Below are 22,273 nucleotides of genomic sequence, written 5' to 3' on the forward strand. Positions count from 1 at the left end.
AGGCATGGGAGTACAGTATGGGACAGGAAAGGGAGTGGAGGTTCATAGCACGTCGTGAGGCTGTGTTTTAAGATGAGAGGTAACATACATGCAGTTTGTCTCAAAATTATATCTTGAGGCCCAGAGGAGGAAGAGAAAAAAGGAAAGAAGAGAAACTAAGTTTAAAACACGGTTTAAGGCTGGGCGCGGTGGCTCACCCCTGTAATCCCAGCACTTTGGGAGGCCGAGGCGGGTGGATCACCTGAGGTTGGGAGTTCGAGACCAGCCTGGCCAACATGGTGAAACCCCGTCTCTACTAAAAATACAAAAATTAGCCCAGGCGTGGTGGCACATGCCTGTAATGCCAGCTACTCGGAAGGCTGAGGCAGGAGAATCGCTTGAACCTGGGAGACGAAGGTTGCAGTGATCCGAGATCACGCCACTGCACTCCAGCTTGGGCGACAGAGCGGGACTGTAAAAAAAAAAAAATAGATAAAAAAATTTTTAAAATCGCGGTTTAAGGCTCAGCTGCTAAGCTGCTGGTTAAAAGCCTCTTTCTTGGGTCTCTCAGCTTCCTGGGACTTTGGGGGCAGGTCTGCATAAACTGCTTAGTTGTAGACCCCCCTCCAACAATTAGGTAGGGGACTACTCAGTACTCATCCATCGGTGTCCTCAGACCCCCAGACGGGGAGGCCCTGGGGCAACGCCAAGACTCACACCCGCGTCCTGGCGCCTTTGCCCTCAAGCGCCTGCAACTACCTCCTCCCCATTCGGAGCGGCCGCGGCCACATCCTTAACGCCAAGCCGGCACGCCAGGCAAAAGCGGCTCCGACGCCCTCACCCCACCTTCCGCACTCAGGGCCGCGGCTGTGCCTGGCCACCTGCTTCCCAACACAGGCACACACGCGCGCGCGCGCACACACACAGACACACACGTACACACGGCCGGCCGGGCTACCCGGACCACTTTGATCCGAAGGCACTGGAGGCCCAGAGGGAAGGAAAGGGAGGGGTGGCCGGAGCCCGCTTCCGCCCCAGCACAGCCTCGGGTTGCCCCAGGCGGTAGCCCTGTGGGACAGCGGTTCCCGGTCCGCGGCCTCGGGGGCGGGGCGTCTGTAGGCCACGCCCCGCTGACGTCAGCCCTGCGGGGCGCTGGCGGAGCGGGCGGCGGAGCTGTCAGTCCCAGCCCAAGGGTAGCTGGAGGCGCGCAGGCCGGCTCGGCTCCGGCCCCGGACGATGCGGCGCGCCCAGGATGCTGCCGTGCCTCATAGTGCTGCTGGCGGCGCTCCTCAGCCTCCGTCTTGGCTCAGACGCTCATGGTAAGGCTCCGGGACGCGGCCCTTCCCTGCCCTGCTCTCTCCGCGCCCGCTCCATTAAAGTTCTCCATCCAGTGGAGAGCCCTGGCTGGCTGGCCCTCTGGCACAGCGGTGCCCGGGTGCTCCCTTACTCTGGCAAACCTGGATCTCAGGCTCACCTGTTGTGGAAGTGGAAGAGGCTGAGATTGACAGGAACTGACGGATTGGGAAGGATAGAGAAGTATGCGCAAGGCCAAACCCCCAACCCGCAAACCTCATCATCCACCCACTTCTAGATGAGCTGTAAGTTTAGCTCTAGGTTTTTTGCTGTTTAGGTTCAAATGATGGGACTTCTTGTCCCCTTGGGGAATAATTTTGATCTCCTGACTCTCCCTTCTCTTAGTCCTTCAACTAACTTCTGTCTGTCCTTCTCCCATCTCACCTTCATCCCTCACTGATCACCCCGATCTGATCCCCCTTGCTCCACCTGTAGCCCCCAACTCACTCCCACTGCCCCCTGCCTCTCTCCTCCTAACCCAGCCAGTTCAGGCTTCTAACCCAGTTCAGGCTCCTAACCCAGACAGTTCTCCGGCAAGGTTTCTGCAACTAAGAAAAGTAAACCCCAGAGACAGAATGAAAGAGCCGGGAGTTGGAAGGACCAAGAGCAGAGACAGAGAGCAAGGACCGAAACTGCTTCTTCATGACACCAAAATACAAAGTAAAACATGCAGTCAGCCATTCACGTGATCGAGAGCTGAGTCGGAGATGTGCAGCCCAAATACCACAACGACTCGCTGCATTTTTCACTTTCCGTCTAATGTTTCGAAATCAAGGCACTGACGTGAAGATCAAAGACGGTATAAGAAAGAAAGCAAGAGACAGATGACAGAGTCCTCCCCCCCCCAAAAATAAATAAAAAACAGGTGCATGATTAGAGAGATGTAGAGAAGTTAGAAAACTAGGGAGCGGGAGCAGAGTCGCTGTCAAACGGAGAGAACTTAGGGGATCAAGGAGGAGAGAAAGGGAACCAACCAGCCTTTGGCCTTGCACATACTTCAGTCTGCTTGAGCAACAAGACTCTTAAAGTAGAAATGTTTGTTGCATTCTTACAAAGAAGACAATGCCTTCAGCAGTGTTTCCCATGGTGAATGGTGCATACTGGGGGTAAAGGGAGAGTAGAGCTAGGAATTGGTATTGAGTATCTCGCCTCGGAGCTACAGATGCCGGCTCTTGTGGGGATGTCCTCAGCCATGTGTAGAGCCAGAGCTGATTTATTCCATCTGTCCTTGCCCAGCCAGAGGTTGGGCATCTGGCTATAGGCAAAGCCCTCCTAGAAACTAGGGAATGAGGCAAGCACTTAGCTTGGGGAGCCCAGGAGACCTATGAAGAGAAGGAGGCAGATGTCAGCAAGCAGGCTGTCTGTGTACTTAGTGAGGTGGCTTTGAGCTGGAGCCTGGGCCAAGCCAGGGTGGGGACCAGGTGTGTGGATGGGGCCAAGCCTAGGAATAGTGCTAGAGCAGGGACAGGGATTGGGCAGAGCCAGGGACTAACACATCTGAGAGCTCATTGCCAGCTTGCTTAGCCCTTGGCCCCTGCCTTCTTCCCTGGTAGGCATCAGACTCAGCTTGGCTCTTCTCAGCCCCCACTGCAGCTTCTGATCACAGACAGCACAGGGCAGTGATTTAGGGAGACACACTAGCTCTAGAATCAGACACATGTGGATTCATGTGCCCACTCTGCCCCTTACGGGCTCCACTGGCCTCAGGCGAGTCATAGCCTCTCTGAACCTCCCTTTCTTCTTTGGTAAAATTGGGGTCATCAATGCCTGCCCCCCCCCTCCCAGCTGTGGTACTGACACTCTTCTCCCCAGGGACAGAGCTGCCCAGCCCTCCGTCTGTGTGGTTTGAAGCAGAATTTTTCCACCACATCCTCCACTGGACACCCATCCTAAATCAGTCTGAAAGTACCTGCTATGAAGTGGCGCTCCTGAGGTGAGGAAAAGGGAAGAGGGAGGGGGAGGGAGGAGTGAATCCCCGCCTTGCCCCCTACTCTCCGAGCATGGGAAGATACCTGCCTTGTTAATGAAGTGAGTGCCTGAGGGCCCCTAACACATAGCCAGCAGTTGACAAGTACTGACTGAGACTCCCTTGCTGAGCAGTGTGCCGGGAGCTCTGGGTGAAAAGGCCAGAGCCTTTGCTCACTCCAGAGTAAGAAAAGCCTTTGTGCCAAGGCTTTTCTCTTTTTTCTTTTGTTTTGTTTTGTTTCGTTGAGACAGCTTCTCGCTCTGTCACCCAGGCTGGAGTGCAGTGGCGCAATCTCAGCTCACTGCAGCCTCTGCCTCCTGGGTTCAAGCAATTCTCCCACCTCAGCCTCCCAAGTAGCTGGGATTACAGGGGTCCGCCACCATGCCTGGCTAATGTTTGCATTTTTAGTAGAGACGGGGTTTCACCATGTTGGCCAGGCTGGTCTCGAACTCCTGACTTCAGGTAATCCACCCGCCTCAGCCTCCCAAAGGGCTGGGATTCCTGGCGTGAGCCATCACCTCCGGCCTCCAAGGCTTTTCTATCTTACTGGAAAAGGAGAAGCATCCACAGTATAGCCAGACAACAGGGGAACACTAATGACTGCAAAGGCAGTGGGGAGAAGGGAGAGACCAGGCTGTGCTGTAGGAGCCAGAAAGAATTTCTGGAAGAGCTGGAACTACTCGTATTCCTATCTAAAAATCTTCTAGACCGCATGGAAATTGGTACGAGGTCCCAAGACCAAGGGAGACCCCTCACAATGAGCTGCCGTGGACTAGAGGATATAGCCTGAGGGCTGTCCCAGTTTCTCCCACTGTGGGAGCTCTCTTCCTGGCCTCTTGCGTCTCCCTTAAAGGAGGTAGGATTGAGCACAAGCTCGTTTCCAGTGCCTAACCTGGTATCTCCTCAGGTATGGAATAGAGTCCTGGAACTCCATCTCCAACTGTAGCCAGACCCTGTCCTATGACCTTACCGCAGTGACCTTAGACCTGTACCACAGCAATGGCTACCGGGCCAGAGTGCGGGCTGTGGACGGCAGCCGGCACTCCAACTGGACCGTCACCAACACCCGCTTCTCTGTGGATGAAGGTACTTTTCCTCCCTTGACTTAGAACATGGCTCTGAAGTCCCTTCCAGCCAGGAACTCTAGTCTAGAGCTTTTCTGTCTATTACCATAGCTCACCATGTCTGCCAGCCTCCCTGGCCGGAGAACTAGTTGCCGAAACAGGGCAGGACTTTGGAGAATGTTGGATAAAAATAGCCCAAGTTGTTTGAGATTTAAAAGGGAACTGGAGTTGTTTATCCTATAGAAGAGAGGTCTTGGGGTGGGTTGGGGCAGCTGAGTCACGAGGTCCAGGCCTGTGAACTTGTTTTTTCAGGGAGGGTTCAGGGAGAGGAAGCGAATCCATGAACACTCAGCATAGGGCAGCAAGCAGTAGGCAGAATTTGGGTGAACCCCCCGCTCCTTTAGGGATGAACACCCAGGGGTCATCCGTTTGAAATGAGAAGTGCTACTAAAGAGAAGTTATGGATCCCTCTCTGGAGAGGTAAGAGGAAAGGATAAGCCCCCAACTCAATGGGATTTTTCATCCCACCAGTTGGGATTGAGAAAGTTTTGTGTGCGTGGAGACCTCGCTCTGTAGGATTCAGAGTTAGAGCCGATGGTCTAGGAGGTCATTGGCTTCCAAATGCCTGCCCACAGGCCACTGCTCAGCTGGTGCAGAAATGTTTCCCAGCAAGTGTGTTTAAAATATCTATTTCCAGGGCCCAGCCTCAGAAATTCAGACTAACTGTGTCTTGAATGGGCCCAGGGCATCTGTATTTTTTTTTAACATTTTGTTCTTCTTTGTATTTTGATTTGAGCAAGGCAATTATAAAAAGACATTTTTGAGGAAATCACCATATTTGTATATGAAATGGTTTTTAGGGCATATTACTAGGTATTTGTTTGTTACATGTGGTAACAGCATGGTAGTTATATTTACAAAGGTGTGATATGTGAGAGATACATACTTAAGTAATTAGGAATTAAGTAATACAGTGCTTGGGATTTTCTTTAAAATGCTAAAGTAAATTTCATGGGGGGATATTGATGACCCTCCCCTGCCACCAATTACTTCAAAATTGGCCTAGTGTTTGCAATTACTAAAGCTGGGACTTTGGAAATCATTATATTCTCTTCTACTTTTGTGTCTATTGGAAATTTCTACATAAAAATATAATCAATGCAATTTATCACATTAACCATTTAAAAAAGAAAACAACATTTAAAAAGAAACTAAGCAAAGTTAAAGTAGAAAGAAAATGTCCTAACCTGTAGAAAGGTATCTATCTACACATATCTACCATAAATATTATGCTTAACAGTAAAGTGTTGGGCTGGGCTCAGTGGCTCACGGCTGTAATCCCAGCACTTTGGGAGGCCAAGGTGGGTGGATCACCTGAGGTCAGGAGTTTGAGACCAGCCTGGCTGACAAGGTGAAACCCCATCTCTACTAAAAATACAAAAATTAGCCGGGCGTGGTGGCGTGCACCTGTAGTCTCAGCTACTCAGGGAGGCTGAGGCAGGAGAATCACTTGAACTTAGGAGGCAGAGGTTGCAGTGAGCCAAGATCAAGCCATTGCACTCCAGTCTGGGTGACAGAGTGAGACTCTGTCTCAAAAAAACAAACAAATAAACAAAAAACAGTAAAGTGTTGAAAACGTTTTATAAAAAAGTTTTTCTTTTAATTGACAAGTAATAATTCTACATGTTTATGAGGTACAGTGTTATGTATACATAATACATGTATACCTTGTGGAATGATCAAATCAAGGTAATTAGAATATCTATCACCTCAAATATTTAGCATTTCTTTGTGCCAAAAACATTTAAAATATTATCTTTCAGCTATTTTGAAATATACAGTCCATTATTATTACTACAGTCACCTTGCCATGCAATAGGCACCAGAACTTATTCCTCCTGTCTCACTGTAACTTGGTACCCCTCTCCTTCTTCCCTATCCACTTCTCCCACCTGCCTCCTTCCAGCCTCTGGTAACCCCTTCTACTCTCTACTTCTATGAATTGAATTCTAAAAGAATTCTACTTAGATTCTATACATAAGTGAGATCTTATGGCATTTATCTCTTTGCACCTGGCTTATTTCGCTCATGATGTCCTCTAGGTCCATCTGTGTTGTCCCAAATGAGAGTTTCCTTTTTTTTCAATTTGAGACAAAGTCTTGCTCTGTCACCCAGGCTGCAGTGCAATGTCTTGATCTCATCTCACTTCAACCTCCGCCTCCCGAGTTCAAGAGATTCTCCTGCCTCAGCCTCCTGAGTAGCTGGGATTACAGGCACGTGCCACCACGCCCGGCTAATTTTTGTATTTTTAGTAGAGATGGGGTTTCACCATGTTGGCCAGGCTGGTCTCGGACTCCTGACCTCAAATGATCCACCCGCCTAAGCCTCCCAAAGTGCTAGGATTACAGGCGTGAGCCACTGGGCCGGGCCTCAGTTTCCTATTTTTCAAGGCTGAATAGGATTCTGTTGTATATACATACCACATTTAAAAAACCCATTCATCCATTGGTGGGCATTTCCATATCTTGGCTGTTATGAATAATACTGCAATGAACAGGGGATACAGGTATCTCTTCAATACACTAATTTCAATATCTTTCGATATATACCCAGTAGTGGGAATTGCTGGATCACATGGTAGCTCTATTTTTAGATTTTTGAGGAACATCCATACTGTTTTCCATAATGGCTGAGAAATTCACCACCAGCGATGTGCAAGGGTTTCCCTTTTCACCACATCCTTGCCAACGCTTGTTACTTCCATCTTTTGGATAATAGCTAATCTAACAGGTGTGGAGTGGTATCTCATTGTGGTTTTAATTTGCATTTCTCTGATGATTAGAGATGTTGACCATTTTTTCATGTATCTGTTGGTCATTTGTATGTCTTCTTTTAACTGTCTATTCAAGTCCTTTACCCATTTTAAAAACAGGTTTATTCATTTTCTTGTTATTAAGTAGTATGAGTTCCTTGTATATTTTGGATATTAACCCCTTATTCAATGAACATTTGTAAATATTTTCCACCCATTCATAGATTGTGTCCTCACTCTAGTAGTTGTTTCTTTTGCTGTGCAGAAGCTCTTTAGTGTGATGCAATCCCATTTGTCTATTTTTGCTTTTGTTGCCTGTGCTTTAGGGATCGTATCCAAGAAATCTTTGCCCAGACCAAAGTCTTAGAACTTTGCCCCAGGTTTTCTTCTGGTGGTTTTTATAGTTTCAGGTGTTACATTTGTCTTTAATCCATTTTGTGTTGATTGTTGTGTAAGAGGTGAGACAAAGATCTATTTTCATTGTTCTGTTTGTGAATATCCAGTTTTCCCAACACCATTTGTTGAAGAGACTGTTCTTTTCCCATTGTGTGTTCTTGGCCCGTTTGTTGAAAATCAATTGTGGGTTTATTTCTGGGCTCTCCATCATATTCCATTGGTTGATGCATCTGATTTTAGGGTATATGTATTTTTAATGTGCTCCCCAAGAAGTCCTTACATTCTGCTGCATTGACAAACCTGTGGCCAAGTTTTAGGCCTAGGTTCTAATTAAGCTTAATTCTGGAGGCAAAGTCTTGGGGGGGACACCCAGGCCCTCCTCAGCCCTCAAGTCTCATGGTATTCCCCCCCACACCCCCACTCCATTTAGTGACTCTGACAGTTGGCAGTGTGAACCTAGAGATCCACAATGGCTTCATCCTCGGGAAGATTCAGCTACCCAGGCCCAAGATGGCCCCCGCAAATGACACATATGAAAGCATCTTCAGTCACTTCCGAGAGTATGAGATTGCCATTCGCAAGGTGCCGGGAAACTTCACGGTATGGGGTTCCCCAAGGCCCCAGGGCCAGAACTCCCTTGGCTTCCCTGTCCCCTGGGCTGGAAGCACCCTTGTGTGCCAGTGGTAACTTTGCTTGTGGACTAAAGAGAGGGTCTGGGATGGTGGGTGGGCAGAGGAGGGAGTGAAACCACCTCAGCCCTCAGAGCTGTGCTCTTGTGAGATGCTCCTCAAAGGAATTGCCTACTAGGGCAATTGGGCATCCCAGAGCCCTTCTAGAAGAAGCAATAAGGCTCTGTGAGGCTGTGTGACCTACCAGAGGGCGCACCTGTTATGGGAGAGCTGGCATCTGCAAAATCCACCCTCTCTCCTCTTCACCACTGTTGATTCCAGCCCCTTCTGGGAAGATCTTCAGCATCTATAAAACACCGCTTTTTCTTTTAAAATACAAAATAAAATTGTGGTCATTACAGAGATCATGTGCTGCATTGGTAATTGTGGGGTTTGTCATCTTAGACAAAGGATACTGAAGGGGGTTGGCTGAAATCACCTCTAAAGGCCCACCAGCTCTCAGTGTCCGTGTGCCATGAAATAAAAGGATTTTGTTAATTGCTATCATTTTTGTTTCAGTTCACACACAAGAAAGTAAAACATGAAAACTTCAGCCTCCTAACCTCTGGAGAAGTGGGAGAGTTCTGTGTCCAGGTGAAACCATCTGTCGCTTCCCGAAGTAACAAGGGGATGTGGTCTAAAGAGGAGTGCGTCTCCCTCACCAGGCAGTGTGAGTCAGCTGGGCTGCTCTCAGCATGGGGAGGGAGACTGGGAGGGCCTGGTGCAATCCAAAACGTGTGCACCTGGGATGCTGGTGCCAGCCACTGTGTTAGGTGCTGCTTCACATAGCTCTGCATCCTTAATAGGAGAGAGGTCCTACTGTCCTCATTTTAGAGATGAGGGAACTGAGGCTCCGTATTAGCAACTTCCTAGGGTTGCACAGCTAGGACTTGGTGGCAGAACCAGGTCTCTTGGATCTAGGATCCTCCCACTGGGGCACAGCGGTGTTTCCCAACAACATCCCCCTCCCCCGGGGCCATCTTCAGTGAGCTGTGCTAGTTCCTGTTGTTATGGTCTTCTGCTGTTCTTCCTCAGAGCCAGGGATACAAAGGGCTTCTCCTTACTTCCCCTACTCTGCTGTGCTCCTCGCCAGAGCTGCTAAAGTCAGCAAATACTGCTCCAGGCTGTCAGTCAGGTGCCGGGGCTGTAGGGGGAGGGAGATAATAGAGGACATGGAGGCCACGGTCCTGCCTAGGAGGATCTTGCATCCTGGCTGGGGAGATAGAGTGTGCACAGAGGAGACTGTAACAAGCAACTCTTATTGGACAGCAGATGAGATGTCCAGTGCCCAATGAAACATGCCAACAGTAAGTGCTCTGGGAGGGCCCAGTCCAGTGTGGGCAGAGTCTGGCAAAGGTGAAAGTGACTCCTGCTAGATCTGCAACAAATTTCAGTTTATGAAGGACACTCAGCAGCTCAGTGTCATTTAAGTCTCAATGCAGAGGAAGGCACTAAGTGGGCATCAGGCAGTCTTAAGAGTTTTTCATACATTCATTCACTGATACATGAAATAGTTCCAAATCTCAGCTTTACAACTTTTGAGGTATATGACTTTGGGCAAATTACTTAACTTCTATGTGCTTCAGGATCCTAATATGTAAAAATGGGGCTGATGATAGTATTTACCTCCTATAAGTATAAAAGTTAAAAGAATCTGATGGTATTGGTACATGGTCAGTGCTGTGTACTTCACAACTACCTTATGAGGTCAGTGGCTCTGACAGAGTAATTAATTTGTCCACAATTGCACAGCTAGTAAGTGGTGAAGCTGGGACTTGAACCCAGATCTAGCAGCCCCTGGAGCCTCGATTCTTACCTGCTGTACCATCCTGCCTCACTGTTCTGTTTGCTGTGATGGGAGTCATGTGCAGAGAGCTGGAAGCAGTTAGCGCATCTCCTAAGGGAATCCTTCAGGGCATGGTTTGGAAGGCCAGGTAGGGATTCGCAGAAACCTAGACACATCTAGAGTTGTGGCCTGTAGTTTGCCTTGGGCCACTCACTGAATGGTTCCTGACAGTGGGCAATGGATTTCATGGGACCAGAGTCCTATGACCAGAATCACCATGCCCCATGGTGACAGGCCACAAACACATCTCTCTGGGCCTGCAGATTTCACCGTGACCAACGTCATCATCTTCTTTGCCTTTGTCCTGCTGCTCTCCGGAGCCCTCGCCTACTGCCTGGCCCTCCAGCTGTATGTGCGGCGCCGAAAGAAGCTGCCCAGTGTCCTGGTGAGTCTTGCAAGGAGGTCACTGCCCCGTCCTTCTCAGCCACACCCGAGCTTCCAGGAGGGCAGGGAGCTCTTTTCCTCCCAGCCAGTCCATTGCCTTAGCTTGCCTCTGCTCTCAGCCCTGATGTGATTGGGAGATACCTTCATCAAGCACTGCGGGGACAGAGGGAGGAAGTGAGCATGAAGCCCAGTACCGAGAATGTTGCCATCCAGTAGCTCAGATGAGACACATGGAATCACAAATCTCAATGACCACGAGCCATTTTGATATGATCTACGAGTAGTTGGCCATGGACTAGCCCCTGTGCATTGCATCTCTGATTATGAGGCACAGTTATTATCCCCATTTCATAAGTGAGGAAACTGAGGCACAGAGAGATTGTTACACACAGAGGGCCACACAGCCAGGAAGAGTCAGGGAGGGAACCCACTTTCCTACTGCTAGTAGCCATGGGTGTTCCACAAGGGAGAAAGAAGGAAAGGCCAGAAGTGCTGGTCCTCGGGCTGCTGCCAGAGTGGGCCAGAGGAGAGAGGACACTGGGGGGTGGTGGGGATGCTGGGCCACTGGAGAGGGGATGCTGGCGGGGGACAGGGAGGGGCTCATGGAGGAGGCCAAGCCCTCCTCCCCTCCCGGGGTGTGTCCTCTTGCTACATTGTACTGACAAATGATACATTTGTGGCAAGCCAGTGTCCAAAACTCAGCTTGCAAAGATTGGGCAGCATTTTCCAAACCTTGGCCTGGTCTCTGGCCTGGAGTTCAGGCCGCATTGAAGATTGCCCACCATAGCCTCCATAGCTGGCACTATTGCATGATGGCTGAGGGATCAGCTGGGAAGGAACCAGCTCCGTCTGCAAGGCAGGGGCCCCACAACTGGAAGGGGAATCTCCAGAGGGATCCTGGGATCTCTAGGGAAAACGAGACGAGAGACAAGTGCAGTGGCGCAATCTCAGCTCACTTGCAGCCTCACCCTCCCAGGTTCCAGTGATTCTCCTGCCTTAGCCTCCCGAGTAGCTGGGATTACAGGCATCTGCCACCATGCCTGGCTAATTTTTGTATTTTTAGTAGAGACGGGGTGTTGACCAGGCTGGTCTCGAACTCCTGACCTCCGGTGATATGCCCACCTCAGCCTCCCAAAGTGCTAGGATTATAGGCATGAGCCACCGCACCCTGCCCCTTCTGTACTTTTGGATCACAGAACTGACTTGTCCTTGAGGGTTTTTTCTCTTCAGGATAAATATAGCTCAATCCCTTCATCTGATGATCGTAGTCATTACCACATGAATAAATTATAATGCACAGAGCACTGACACATTCATTAGTTTGTTCTCATTCATTAGCTTGTTTGATTTGATCTTTCAACAGTTCATCAAGGTAAGTATTATTGGACAAGGAAGGGATTTCAAATCAGGACAGTTGAGGATGAATTCCAGATGTGTTCTTTACTGTTGTGCCACTTTGTGCAAGTCATTTAACTTCTCTGAGCTTCAGTTTTCTCCTCTAGGAAATAGAGGTAATAATACTTCTCTTACAGAATTATTGGAGGGTAAAGTTCAATTCAACATATATTTATTGAGCACCTTCTATGTACCACACTTTGTTCTAAGCACTGTAGACACATTACAACATGAGGAGGCAGGTACTGTCATTATTTCCATGTTACAGATGAGGAACTAAAGCACAGAGAGGGTAAGTAATTTGGTCAGGGTGACAAAGCTGGTAAGAGTCAGAGCTGGGATTTGAACCCAGGAAGTCTGGCTCTAGAGGACACATCCTAAATCACCAAGCAATGTGATAGGAATAGGGACTCAACCAATAAGAGCTGCATTTGAATCATCATGTACCAAGGAAATGAGGGCAGACGTGCAACAGTGAGTCAGTGAGTCAGTCGGCAGACCTTAGGAGGGCCTACTGTGCGCCAGCTCAGTTTAGACTCTGGAGACAGGGTAGTAAACAACACTAGACAGTTCCTGCCCTCAAGGAGTTTGTGTTCTTTTGGGAATGTGGAGTAAGTGAGTGTGTGTATGGTGAGAGACAGAAAACAAACAAGTAAAATAATTCTAGGAACAAAGTGCTAGGAAGAAGTAACAGGGTTAATGTGGAGAGAGTGGCAGGAGTACTGCTTTAGGCAAGGTATTCAGGAAGGCTTTGCTGAAGAAGTGACATCTGAGCTGAGACCTAAACCATGAACAGGACACAGCCATATAAAGGGCCGAGAGCATTTCAAGCAGGAGGGAGAGTGTGTGCAAAGGCCCTGAGGCAGCACGGTGCTTGATGTGTTCTGGGACAGAAAGAACACCAGTGTGGCTAGGGCAGAGGGGTTATGTGGCTTCCTTAAAACCCTTGGCAATTAACAGAGGGCAGCCCCTTCACTGTGAGTTCCACACTTGTGCCAGTGCCCCACGCTGCAGCCACCATGTTCGTGTGAGTCACTACTCAGGGAATAGAAAACTTAATTTGGTGTCTTACATCCAGAACTTTAGAAAATGAAATGGGCAGGAGGGCGTAGACTGGGATACAATAGAATAAGAACTGCAGATATATCGTGTCACAGCTCATAATGATGAGTATTATTTTGTGAAACTGGTTTCAGTTATTTACATACGGGTTATATATACAAGTCATTATGCAACTTATTTCTGATTTTGAGTCATAGTCAAAAAAGTTTGAAACATGCTTCTAGATGGGTCTAGCCTGCTTTCAGGTTTGAAAAGCACTGTGGATGGAGCCACCTGAGAGTTTTCACCATGCTCAGCAGACTCTGGTTCTGCCTGTTACTACATCTGGGCCTGAGAATACAAGTTTCATGTGTATCTGGCCTGAGCCAAACTGGGAATTGCATTAGGAGGAAAGCTGGATTCGAAAACAAAACAGAATACATTGCAGTGTAATTTAGACCGTAGTCCCCTCCACTGAGCTCTCCTCCTGGGCCTGGCCTTCCCCGGCAGCACTGGGATGGGTGCTGGAAGGTGACTCCTGCTTCTCTCACTCTGCCCTCTCTTCCCCAGCTCTTCAAGAAGCCCAGCCCCTTCATCTTCATCAGCCAGCGTCCCTCCCCAGAGACCCAAGACACCATCCACCCGCTTGATGCGGAGGCCTTTCTGAAGGTGTCCCCAGAGCTGAAGAACTTGGACCTGCACGGCAGCACAGACAGTGGCTTTGGCAGCACCAAGCCATCCCTGCAGACTGAAGAGCCCCAGTTCCTCCTCCCTGACCCTCACCCCAAGGCTGACAGAACGCTGGGAAACGGGGAGCCCCCTCTGCTGGGGGACAGCTGCAGTAGTGGCAGCAGCAATAGCACGGACAGCGGGATCTGCCTGCAGGAGCCCAGCCTGAGCCCCAGCACAGGGCCCACCTGGGAGCAACAGGTGGGGAGCAACAGCAGGGGCCAGGATGACAGTGGCATTGGCCTAGTTCAAAACTCTGAGGGCCGGGCTGGGGACACACCGGGTGGCTCAGCCTTGGGCCACCACAGTCCCCCAGAGCCTAAGGTGCCTGGGGAAGAAGACCCAGCTGCTGTGGCATTCCAGGGCTACCTGAGGCAGACCAGATGTGCTGAAGAGAAGGCAACCAAGACAGGCTGCCTGGAGGAAGAATCGCCCTTGACAGATGGCCTTGGCCCCAAATTCGGGAGATGCCCGGTTGATGAGGCAGGCTTGCATCCACCAGCCCTGGCCAAGGGCTATTTGAAACAGGATCCTCTAGAAATGACTCTGGCTTCCTCAGGGGCCCCAACTGGACAGTGGAACCAGCCCACTGAGGAATGGTCACTCCTGGCCTTGAGCAGCTGCAGTGACCTGGGAATATCTGACTGGAGCTTTGCCCATGACCTTGCCCCTCTAGGCTGTGTGGCAGCCCCAGGTGGTCTCCTGGGCAGCTTTAACTCAGACCTGGTCACCCTGCCCCTCATCTCTAGCCTGCAGTCAAGTGAGTGACTCAGGCTGAGAGGCTGCTTTTGATTTTAGTCATGCCTGCACCTCTGCCTGGACCAGGAGGAGGGTCCCCGGGGTAGAAGTAAGGCACAAGGCAGTCTGGGCACTTTTCTGCAAGTCCACTGGGGCGGGCCCCAGCCAGGCCCTGCAGGGCTGGTCAGGGTGCCTGGGGCAGGAGGAGGCCAACTCACTGAACTAGTGCAGGGTATGTGGGTGGCACTGACCTGTTCTGTTGACTGGGGCCCTGCAGACTCTGGCAGAGCTGAGAAGGGCAGGGACCTTCTCCCTCCTTGGAACTCTTTCCTGTATCATAAAGGATTATTTGCTCACGGGAACCACGGGGCTTTCTGGAGTTGTGGTGAGGCCACCAGGCTGAAGTCAGCTCAGACCCAGACCTCCCTGCTTAGGCCACTCGAGCATCAGAGCTTCCAGCAGGAGGAAGGGCTGTAGGAATGGAAGCTTCAGGGCCTTGCTGCTGGGGTCATTTTTAGGGGAAAAGGGAGGATATGAAGGCTGAGTTTGATCTCTGGGATGGTCACATGGGGAACCTCCCCTCATCGGGCCTCTGAGGCAGGAAGCTTGTCACTGGAAGATCTTAAGGTATATATTTTCTGGACACTCAAACGCATCATAATGGATTCACTGGGGGGAGACAAAGGGAACTGAGACCCTGGATGGGGCTTCCAGCTCAGAACCCATCCCTCTGGTGGGTACCTCTGGCGCCCATCTGCAAATATCTCCCTCTCTCCAACAAATGGAGTAGCATCCCCCTGGGGCACTGGCTGAGGCCAAGCCACTCACATCCTCACCTTGCTGCCCCACCATCTTGCTGACAACTTCCAGAGAAGCCATGGTTTTTTGTATTGGTCATAACTCAGCCCTTTGGGCGGCCTCTGGGCTTGGGCACCAGCTCATGCCAGCCCCAGAGGGTCAGGGTTGGAGGCCTGTGCTTGTGTTTGCTGCTAATATCCAGCTACAGACCCAGAGGATAAGCCACTGGGCACTGGGCTGGGGTCCCTGCCTTGTTGGTGTTCAGCTGTGTGATTTTGGACTAGCCACTTGTCAGAGGGCCTCAATCTCCCATCTGTGAAATAAGGACTCCACCTTTAGGGGACCCTCCATGTTTGCTGGGTATTAGCCAAGCTGGTCCTGGGAGAATGCAGATACTGTCCGTGGACTACCAAGCTGGCTTGTTTCTTATGCCAGAGGCTAACAGATCCAATGGGAGTCCATGGTGTCATGCCAAGACAGTATCAGACACAGCCCCAGAAGGGGGCATTATGGGCCCTGCCTCACCATAGGCCATTTGGACTCTGCCTTCAAACAAAGGCAGTTCAGTCCACAGGCATGGAAGCTGTGAGGGGACAGGCCTGTGCGTGCCATCCAGAGTCATCTCAGCCCTGCCTTTCTCTGGAGCATTCTGAAAACAGATATTCTGGCCCAGGGAATCCAGCCATGACCCCCACCCCTCTGCCAAAGTACTCTTAAGTGCCAGTCTGGTAACTGAACTCCCTCTGGAGGCAGGCTTGAGGGAGGATTCCTCAGGGTTCCCTTGAAAGCTTTATTTATTTATTTTGTTCATTTATTTATTGGAGAGGCAGCATTGCACAGTGAAAGAATTCTGGATACCTCAGGAGCCCCGAAGTTCTAGCTCTGACTTTGCTGTTTCCAGTGGTATGACCTTGGAGAAGTCACTTATCCTCTTGGAGCCTCAGTTTCCTCATCTGCAGAATAATGACTGACTTGTCTAATTCATAGGGATGTGAGGTTCTGCTGAGGAAATGGGTATGAATGTGCCTTGAACACAAAGCTCTGTCAATGAGTGATACATGTTTTTTATTCCAATAAATTGTCAAGACCACAGGAATCGTGTGAAACCAGTCAGATTGCTGATGGCACATTGGCTCATGGAGGACTCGGTTGTTGATAATGAGGAGGGTAACAATGTGTGGGATGTGTGATGTCACTTTAAGGAAACAGGGCTGAGGACTCAGGCTTAAATCTGACAGACCCAGGGAGTCCTTATGCTACCTGTATTGTGACCTTGGGCCCATTACTTATCCTCTCCAAGTTTTAATTTCCCCACCTGTCACGTGGAGTTGACAACTCCCCATGAGGATGTTGTGAGGTGTAAATGAAATTGCACATAAAAAGTTTAACATGATGCCGGGCATGTGGTACTATGTGCCACTAGCTGTCATTGGCTGTTGAGGCTGTAAAGAGAAATGGACAGCTTTTCTTGGAAACAAGTGAAAATGAAAGCGATAAGGAGTGTGCAGCGGGACTCTTTCAGAAGACAGAAAAGGAAGAGGTGGAAAGCACAACGCAACGTTTTGGATGTGAGTTCTGACAATGTGGAGAGAAGAACCTGGAAACCCCTCCTTTCCAGGAAGACAGCAAACCGGACCTCCCTGGAGCTCTGTTCCCAGAGCCCTGTCCCTGGCTCCCCTTGCCCAGGAGGCGTGTCCCAGCGGTGGTTCTCCTAAGTGCGGAAGCCATCCGCACTCTATTCTAGAAGCAGCCTGCTCCCTCCATGAAAAACCCCATGTGGGTTTGAATTTCTCCCCGTGCTCAGCCCAGTGGGTAGAACAAACCCAGGCCTGCGGCCTGAGCTTCCTGGGCGTGCTTTTCTCTTCGTCCTACCTGAATCCCCTAGAAGGTGACTGGGGACACCTCACCTCTTTTCCCCTGTGTCATCTCCAATCTTGCCTCACCCTGTTCATTCTGAGAAAATAACTAGTTCTGAGGAAGTGCTGATCCTATCATCTTCAGAGAACTTGACTAATATCACGCCATTTCAGACCTGCTCAGGCTTTTGCCCTAGAGCCCTCCTTGTCAATATTGGAAAGAAAAGTAGTGTTGGTCACTTTCTCCTGGAAATGAGGTGTTAGCGATGGCTTATTCCCCATGGAAAAGGCCCCTAAGGTCTAAATAGAAAGATTCAGAGAGTAAAAGGAATTACATTCAAGGAACTGCAGCCAGTTTGGTTGGATACGACAGATCAAAGAGCAGCTTGCAGGACAGAAGGAAGTCAGAAGACGCAGCCCTTGGTGCAGGCCCTGCCTGCTCCGTTTCTGTGGAATGAGTAGGAGTTTGCGCTGGTTCATCTCTGCTTTGAGGCTGCTCTGTAACCACTCACCACAGACAGGCCCTTGGGAGAAACTGAGCGAGTCCTTCCAAGCAGCCGGGGCTGATGAGACACTTGCAGATTTCTTGGGAATTTGGACTACAGTCCCCAACAGAAGGCCCCGGCTGTTCTTCAACTGAGCAATCTCCTTCAAGGGCTTTTCCAAGCTGAGGAATGCGTAATGCTGTCTTTGTGTGAGCTAATGGAACTTCCTCTTAGTACAGAGAGGGGGTAAATGGGCCACCGTTGAGTGAAGAGGAAATTCAATAAACTGTGTTTTCCCAACTTTGTAAATAGCTATAGTCAGGGTGTGCCTTGTCTACCCAGCATATATTCATCCCCCCGCCTCAGTGTTCACACTTTCACAGAAGACACACAGTCCCTAGGAAGCTGGGTCCCACCCCCAGAGCCCATGCTGCTCTGCTGGGTGGAAGGTCTCTGAGCCCCACGTGGGAACAGCACAGCAAGGGAAGCTGTAGGCTGTGACCACCTGGGACCACTGACAGGTCTGCTGCCTAAGTGGCAGGTCCGGGCAGTCAGGGCTGATTTGATCAAGCCTCAACCTAGAGGACCCTAGATACTAGGAAGCTTGACTCATTCGTTTCCTGTTGTGCTCATGGGTTAAAAAAGCAAACCCACAGTTTTGGGTTTGAAGTAAACCCCAATTTAAAATTAAATGCATTGTTATTAATGACACACAGCACATTTTCCCACTATCATCTCGATCCTAACTTCACTTAATTTCCCATAAACCTCCAAAAAGGGTTGTGGGACCCAATAAACACTCTGCCGAAGAAGGACTGGGTAGGATAAAACTTGTGTTTTAAGAATATGGCTCTAACCAAAGCATCAGAATGAATCAGAAAGGATGGGGAAGGAGGCAAAGAGACCTGGCTGGAGACTTTTATTGTAGTCAGCATTTCATTTTGTCAAAAACATTATGAAGCACTTGTTATGTGTTGGACATGGTGTGCAGCCCTGGGTACAGAGTGGTGAACCAAACAAGCATGGCTTCATGGAGCCTGTCATCTGGTTATGAAGATAAACACCAAGCAAAGAAACACAACAAATGTATTACTACAATCAGTGATAAGTGATGTGAAAGAAACTAGTATTCCACATGAAGGATGAGGCACGAGGCAGAGAAACAGGGTATGAGGCTGTCTTAAGCTGGGCTACTATAACAAAGCACCATGGACTGGGTGGCTTAAACAACAGACATTTATCTCTCACAGTTCTGGAGGTGGGGAAGTGCAGGATCAAGGTGCCAGCTGAGTGAGTTCCCTGGGAGGGCTCTCTTCCTGGCTTAGAGACGGCCTCCTTCTTGCTGTGGCCTTACACGGTGGAGATAAAGAGCTCTGGTCTCTCTTCCACTTTCTTACAAGGGCACTAATCCCGTCTTGGAGGCCCCATCCTCATGACCTCATCTAAACCAATTACCTCCCAGAGGCTTTACCTCCAAATACCGTCACATTGGGAGTGAGAGCTTCAACATGAATTTGGGGAAGACAAAAATATTCAGTTCATAAGAGAGGCTTATACAATAGTCTAATCAAATGACAGTATTGAGCAGGGGCAGTGGGAACAGAGAGAAAGGGACAGACTCAAAGACATTTTAAAGGAAGAATTATCAAGATGGGACAACAGGCTGGAGTGAAAGAAGGAGGTCTCAGAAGTGCTAGTCACACCTGAACCCGATGATGAGAAAAGCGAAATATGGACATGGAAGGGAGACACAGGTGTGGAGGGAGAGGGGAGATGATGAGTTCTGGCTTAATAATGACAAGTCATCCAAGAAAAGGTCTTTCAGCAATTGGCAAGGCTGGCCTGGATCTGTGAGGCTCAGGGCTAGGGATTCCCATGTGAGAGTGAATGAGCTCATAGCCCTTAGTGTGAAGGTAAGGACGCCGGCTTGGAGAAGATCCCCAAACCCCTGCAGCCAATACGCAGTTAGAATATTCACGCGATGACTTCCTGCCTTGAGGAAAAGCAGGCTGCCATCCCTTCAACTCGTCAAGTCACAGGAGCCACGGCTGTGTTTAGTATCTGTCTTGCAGAGCCCAGCCAGGAGCCTCACTGGGGCTCCTTGGTCAATCAAAGCCCATCAAGGGTGCAGCTGAGGGCTCCCTTTAGTAAGTTGTCTAATCTGTAGAGCTGAGAGGCTCAGGGAGGGGTACAGACTAGTACATGATCTGCAAAGGCCTGGGTGTAGGGTGCCACACCTGTCTACCTCTACCCACATGGGGCAGAAGGGCATGGTGGAGATTAAGACCTCACAGTGACCCTGGAGAGAACAGGAACTTTCTTCAGAATCCTACTATCTGGTCACCCCAGCCCTGGAAGTGACCCTTGCCCTCCACCTCCCCACATCCCCTCTACCTGTCCCCTAAGGCAGAGTTTCTCAGAAGATTGCCTCTATCAGAATTACATGGGAGTATTTGTCTTCCTAAGCTGCTCCCCAAGGCCCAGAATTTCTGAAAACCGGTTCCCAAGGACCTGCTAGGGAAACAACTTATAGTGACCACATTGCAGGTGATTCCAGCACACACTGAGTCACCTCTTTAAGGAACAACCTGTTGATTCGCTGCTTGTTCTATTAAAATCAGTCCTTTTTCTCCTCACTGCCCCCTACTTGTTATCACCCAGTCCACACCTTTAAGTGTTATCTGGATGCTGGTGGCTTCCAAATGCCCAAACAGGGTTTCTCTCCAGAACTCTATCCAGCTGCCTCATCAGCAGCTCCGTCTAGCATACATCTCAAAATTATAGTGTCTACAACAGAGCTCATGATTCCCCCGACACTCCTTCCTCCCCTAGTCTTCCCCACCTGATAAATGGCACCATCTTTCCCCTAGTTCAGGCCAAAAATCCAGGAGTCAGCCCTTTCTGCCCCATCAAACTCCTTAGTAAGTCCTATCAGCTCTACCTTCCAGATAGATGGTGAATCCAATCACTTGTCACCACCTCCCACTGTCATCTGGTCAAATTCGTCTTCACCTCTCCCCTGGACCACCATGAGGCTCTGTCCTGCTCCTCTGCATCCACTCCTGCTCCCTCAGTCTAATCTCTATACCGCAGTCCTCCTGATGCAGTGCACAGAGCTGCATGGGCTCCCCCAGAACTGGAGGAGCTGGGCAGTAAGCAGATGGCAGGCAGTGGGCACTGCAGACGAGACTTTGTCAGGCCAGGAGGACGGGAGGCACTGACTGTACGGGCTGTCATGGGGATGTGCACAGGGGTCGACGGCGTGTGGAGAGCGGGCATTTGGCCCAGCTGGCGCTTTCTGGGAGGCCTCCTTGGGGAAGACAGCCAAAGGTTCTGAAAACTTACTGGCCAGCACCACCTTCTCTCCCATCTTTCACAATCAACATTTTGAAAGAATTGAAAGACTCACTGACTCCACTTCCAACTGCTTCTGCAGCACTGACAGCTCCAGGGACACCCCGCACATGGTATGCTATAATATGCGAATGGTCGGATGGACTGCTGCAGCAAGCTTGTTGGTCTGGAAATGCTCCAAAGGCAAACAGGAAGAGGCAACAGCCCCAGGGAGTAGAAAGAATGCTCAGCCACTTTCTGTTCTCTCCACATGAAACTATCATGTCAGTTCTGGGCCTCAGTCTTCTCATCTGTGAAATGGACACAGTAGTCTTCAAGTTGACTTCTTTAATTAGTGCCCTGGGCACATTGCTATCCCTGAGTGTGCTACATGCAGTACTGACTGTAGGCTCCTGGGCAGCAAAAACCCCTCTGATTTCTGTCTGTGTCCTTTGCACCCAATCAATGCCTAACACATCGCAATGGGTGCTCAATACTCAATAAATTTTGATGAATAAATGAATGCATGGATGAATGAATTTCTTCCATTCGTGGGAAGGAACTTGAAGAAGCATAGTATCCAAACATGAGAAGGCAACAGTGGTGATGGTAGCTTGTGGCTGCACAGATACTTGGGAGGCACTTAGACTGAGCCTAAAGAAAAGCAGGCTGTATATATCTATGATTTTAAATTTTATCTTCAGGCTTGTCATCTTCCTAGCTGAGTCATATTATACCATGCTGGGTCCCTTCCCTGCTATTTTCACCCTACAACTCTTGGGTGTAGTAGGAACTCAGGGCTATAGACCAAATGGGAAGGCAAGGGGATGTGGTCAAGAGACAAGGCAAAGGACCATGAAAACATTCAACATGCATTCACTCTTTGGGCAAACATTCACTGAGCCTCTGTCATGGGCAGGCCCTCTGGAAATACAAAAGGCAATCAGACATGATCCTTCTCCTTCTTGGCTCAGTTGTGTAGTACATACACACGCACACACACACGCACACACACACAGGGGTGTCTCCACCCACCTCCTTCTCCACTCCCCACCCCCACCCAGCACTGTGGAACTGATTAGAGTCCATCTGGAGGGAGAAGTAGGTTCTTGGGGGCCAAAGATGTCAGAGTAGCTGCCAGTTTGGACTGAGGCTAGAAGTGGGTGAAAAAGGATTATTCAGAGTTACCTGAGCTCTGAAATAGCCTCCCAGCTGGAAGGGACCTCAGAGTCCTCAGGTCCAATGGCAGCCTTATACAAACAAGCACAGCATCAGGGGCTCAGAGAGCTTGCACTCACCAGCTACAAGGGGAGGAAATGGGACTAGAATAGAAGATGTAACTTCTTTTTTTTTTTGAGACTGAGACTCGCTCTGTTGCCAGGCTGGAGTGCAGTGGTGCAGTCTTGGCTCACTGCAACCTCCGCCTCCTG

The 22,273-nt window shown here is 49.8% G+C and overlaps 2 protein-coding genes across 3 annotated transcripts in view; one reads left to right on the forward strand and one right to left on the reverse strand.

The window, feature by feature from the left end:
* The first annotated feature begins 1,123 nt into the window (after nucleotides 1-1,123).
* IL10RA (interleukin 10 receptor subunit alpha) lies at nucleotides 1,124-16,270 on the forward strand. Its single transcript, XM_019037658.4, has 7 exons — nucleotides 1,124-1,298; nucleotides 3,145-3,265; nucleotides 4,206-4,384; nucleotides 8,001-8,170; nucleotides 8,758-8,908; nucleotides 10,348-10,469; nucleotides 13,475-16,270. Exons 1-7 carry the CDS (start codon nucleotides 1,232-1,234, stop codon nucleotides 14,399-14,401), a joined length of 1,737 nt encoding a protein of 578 aa, XP_018893203.4. The 5' UTR covers nucleotides 1,124-1,231; the 3' UTR covers nucleotides 14,402-16,270.
* A 2,144-nt stretch (nucleotides 16,271-18,414) lies between these two features.
* SMIM35 (small integral membrane protein 35) overlaps nucleotides 18,415-22,273 on the reverse strand; it is an 83,095-nt gene continuing 79,236 nt past the window's right edge. For both annotated transcript variants that reach the window (XM_055355022.2, XM_055355021.2), the window contains one exon: nucleotides 18,415-21,154. The gene's annotated coding sequence lies outside the window, so the exon portion shown is untranslated. The remainder of the gene's footprint in view (nucleotides 21,155-22,273) is intronic.

Source organism: Gorilla gorilla, chromosome 9, assembly GCF_029281585.2.
Source record: "Gorilla gorilla gorilla isolate KB3781 chromosome 9, NHGRI_mGorGor1-v2.1_pri, whole genome shotgun sequence".
Taxonomy (NCBI): domain Eukaryota; kingdom Metazoa; phylum Chordata; class Mammalia; order Primates; family Hominidae; genus Gorilla; species Gorilla gorilla.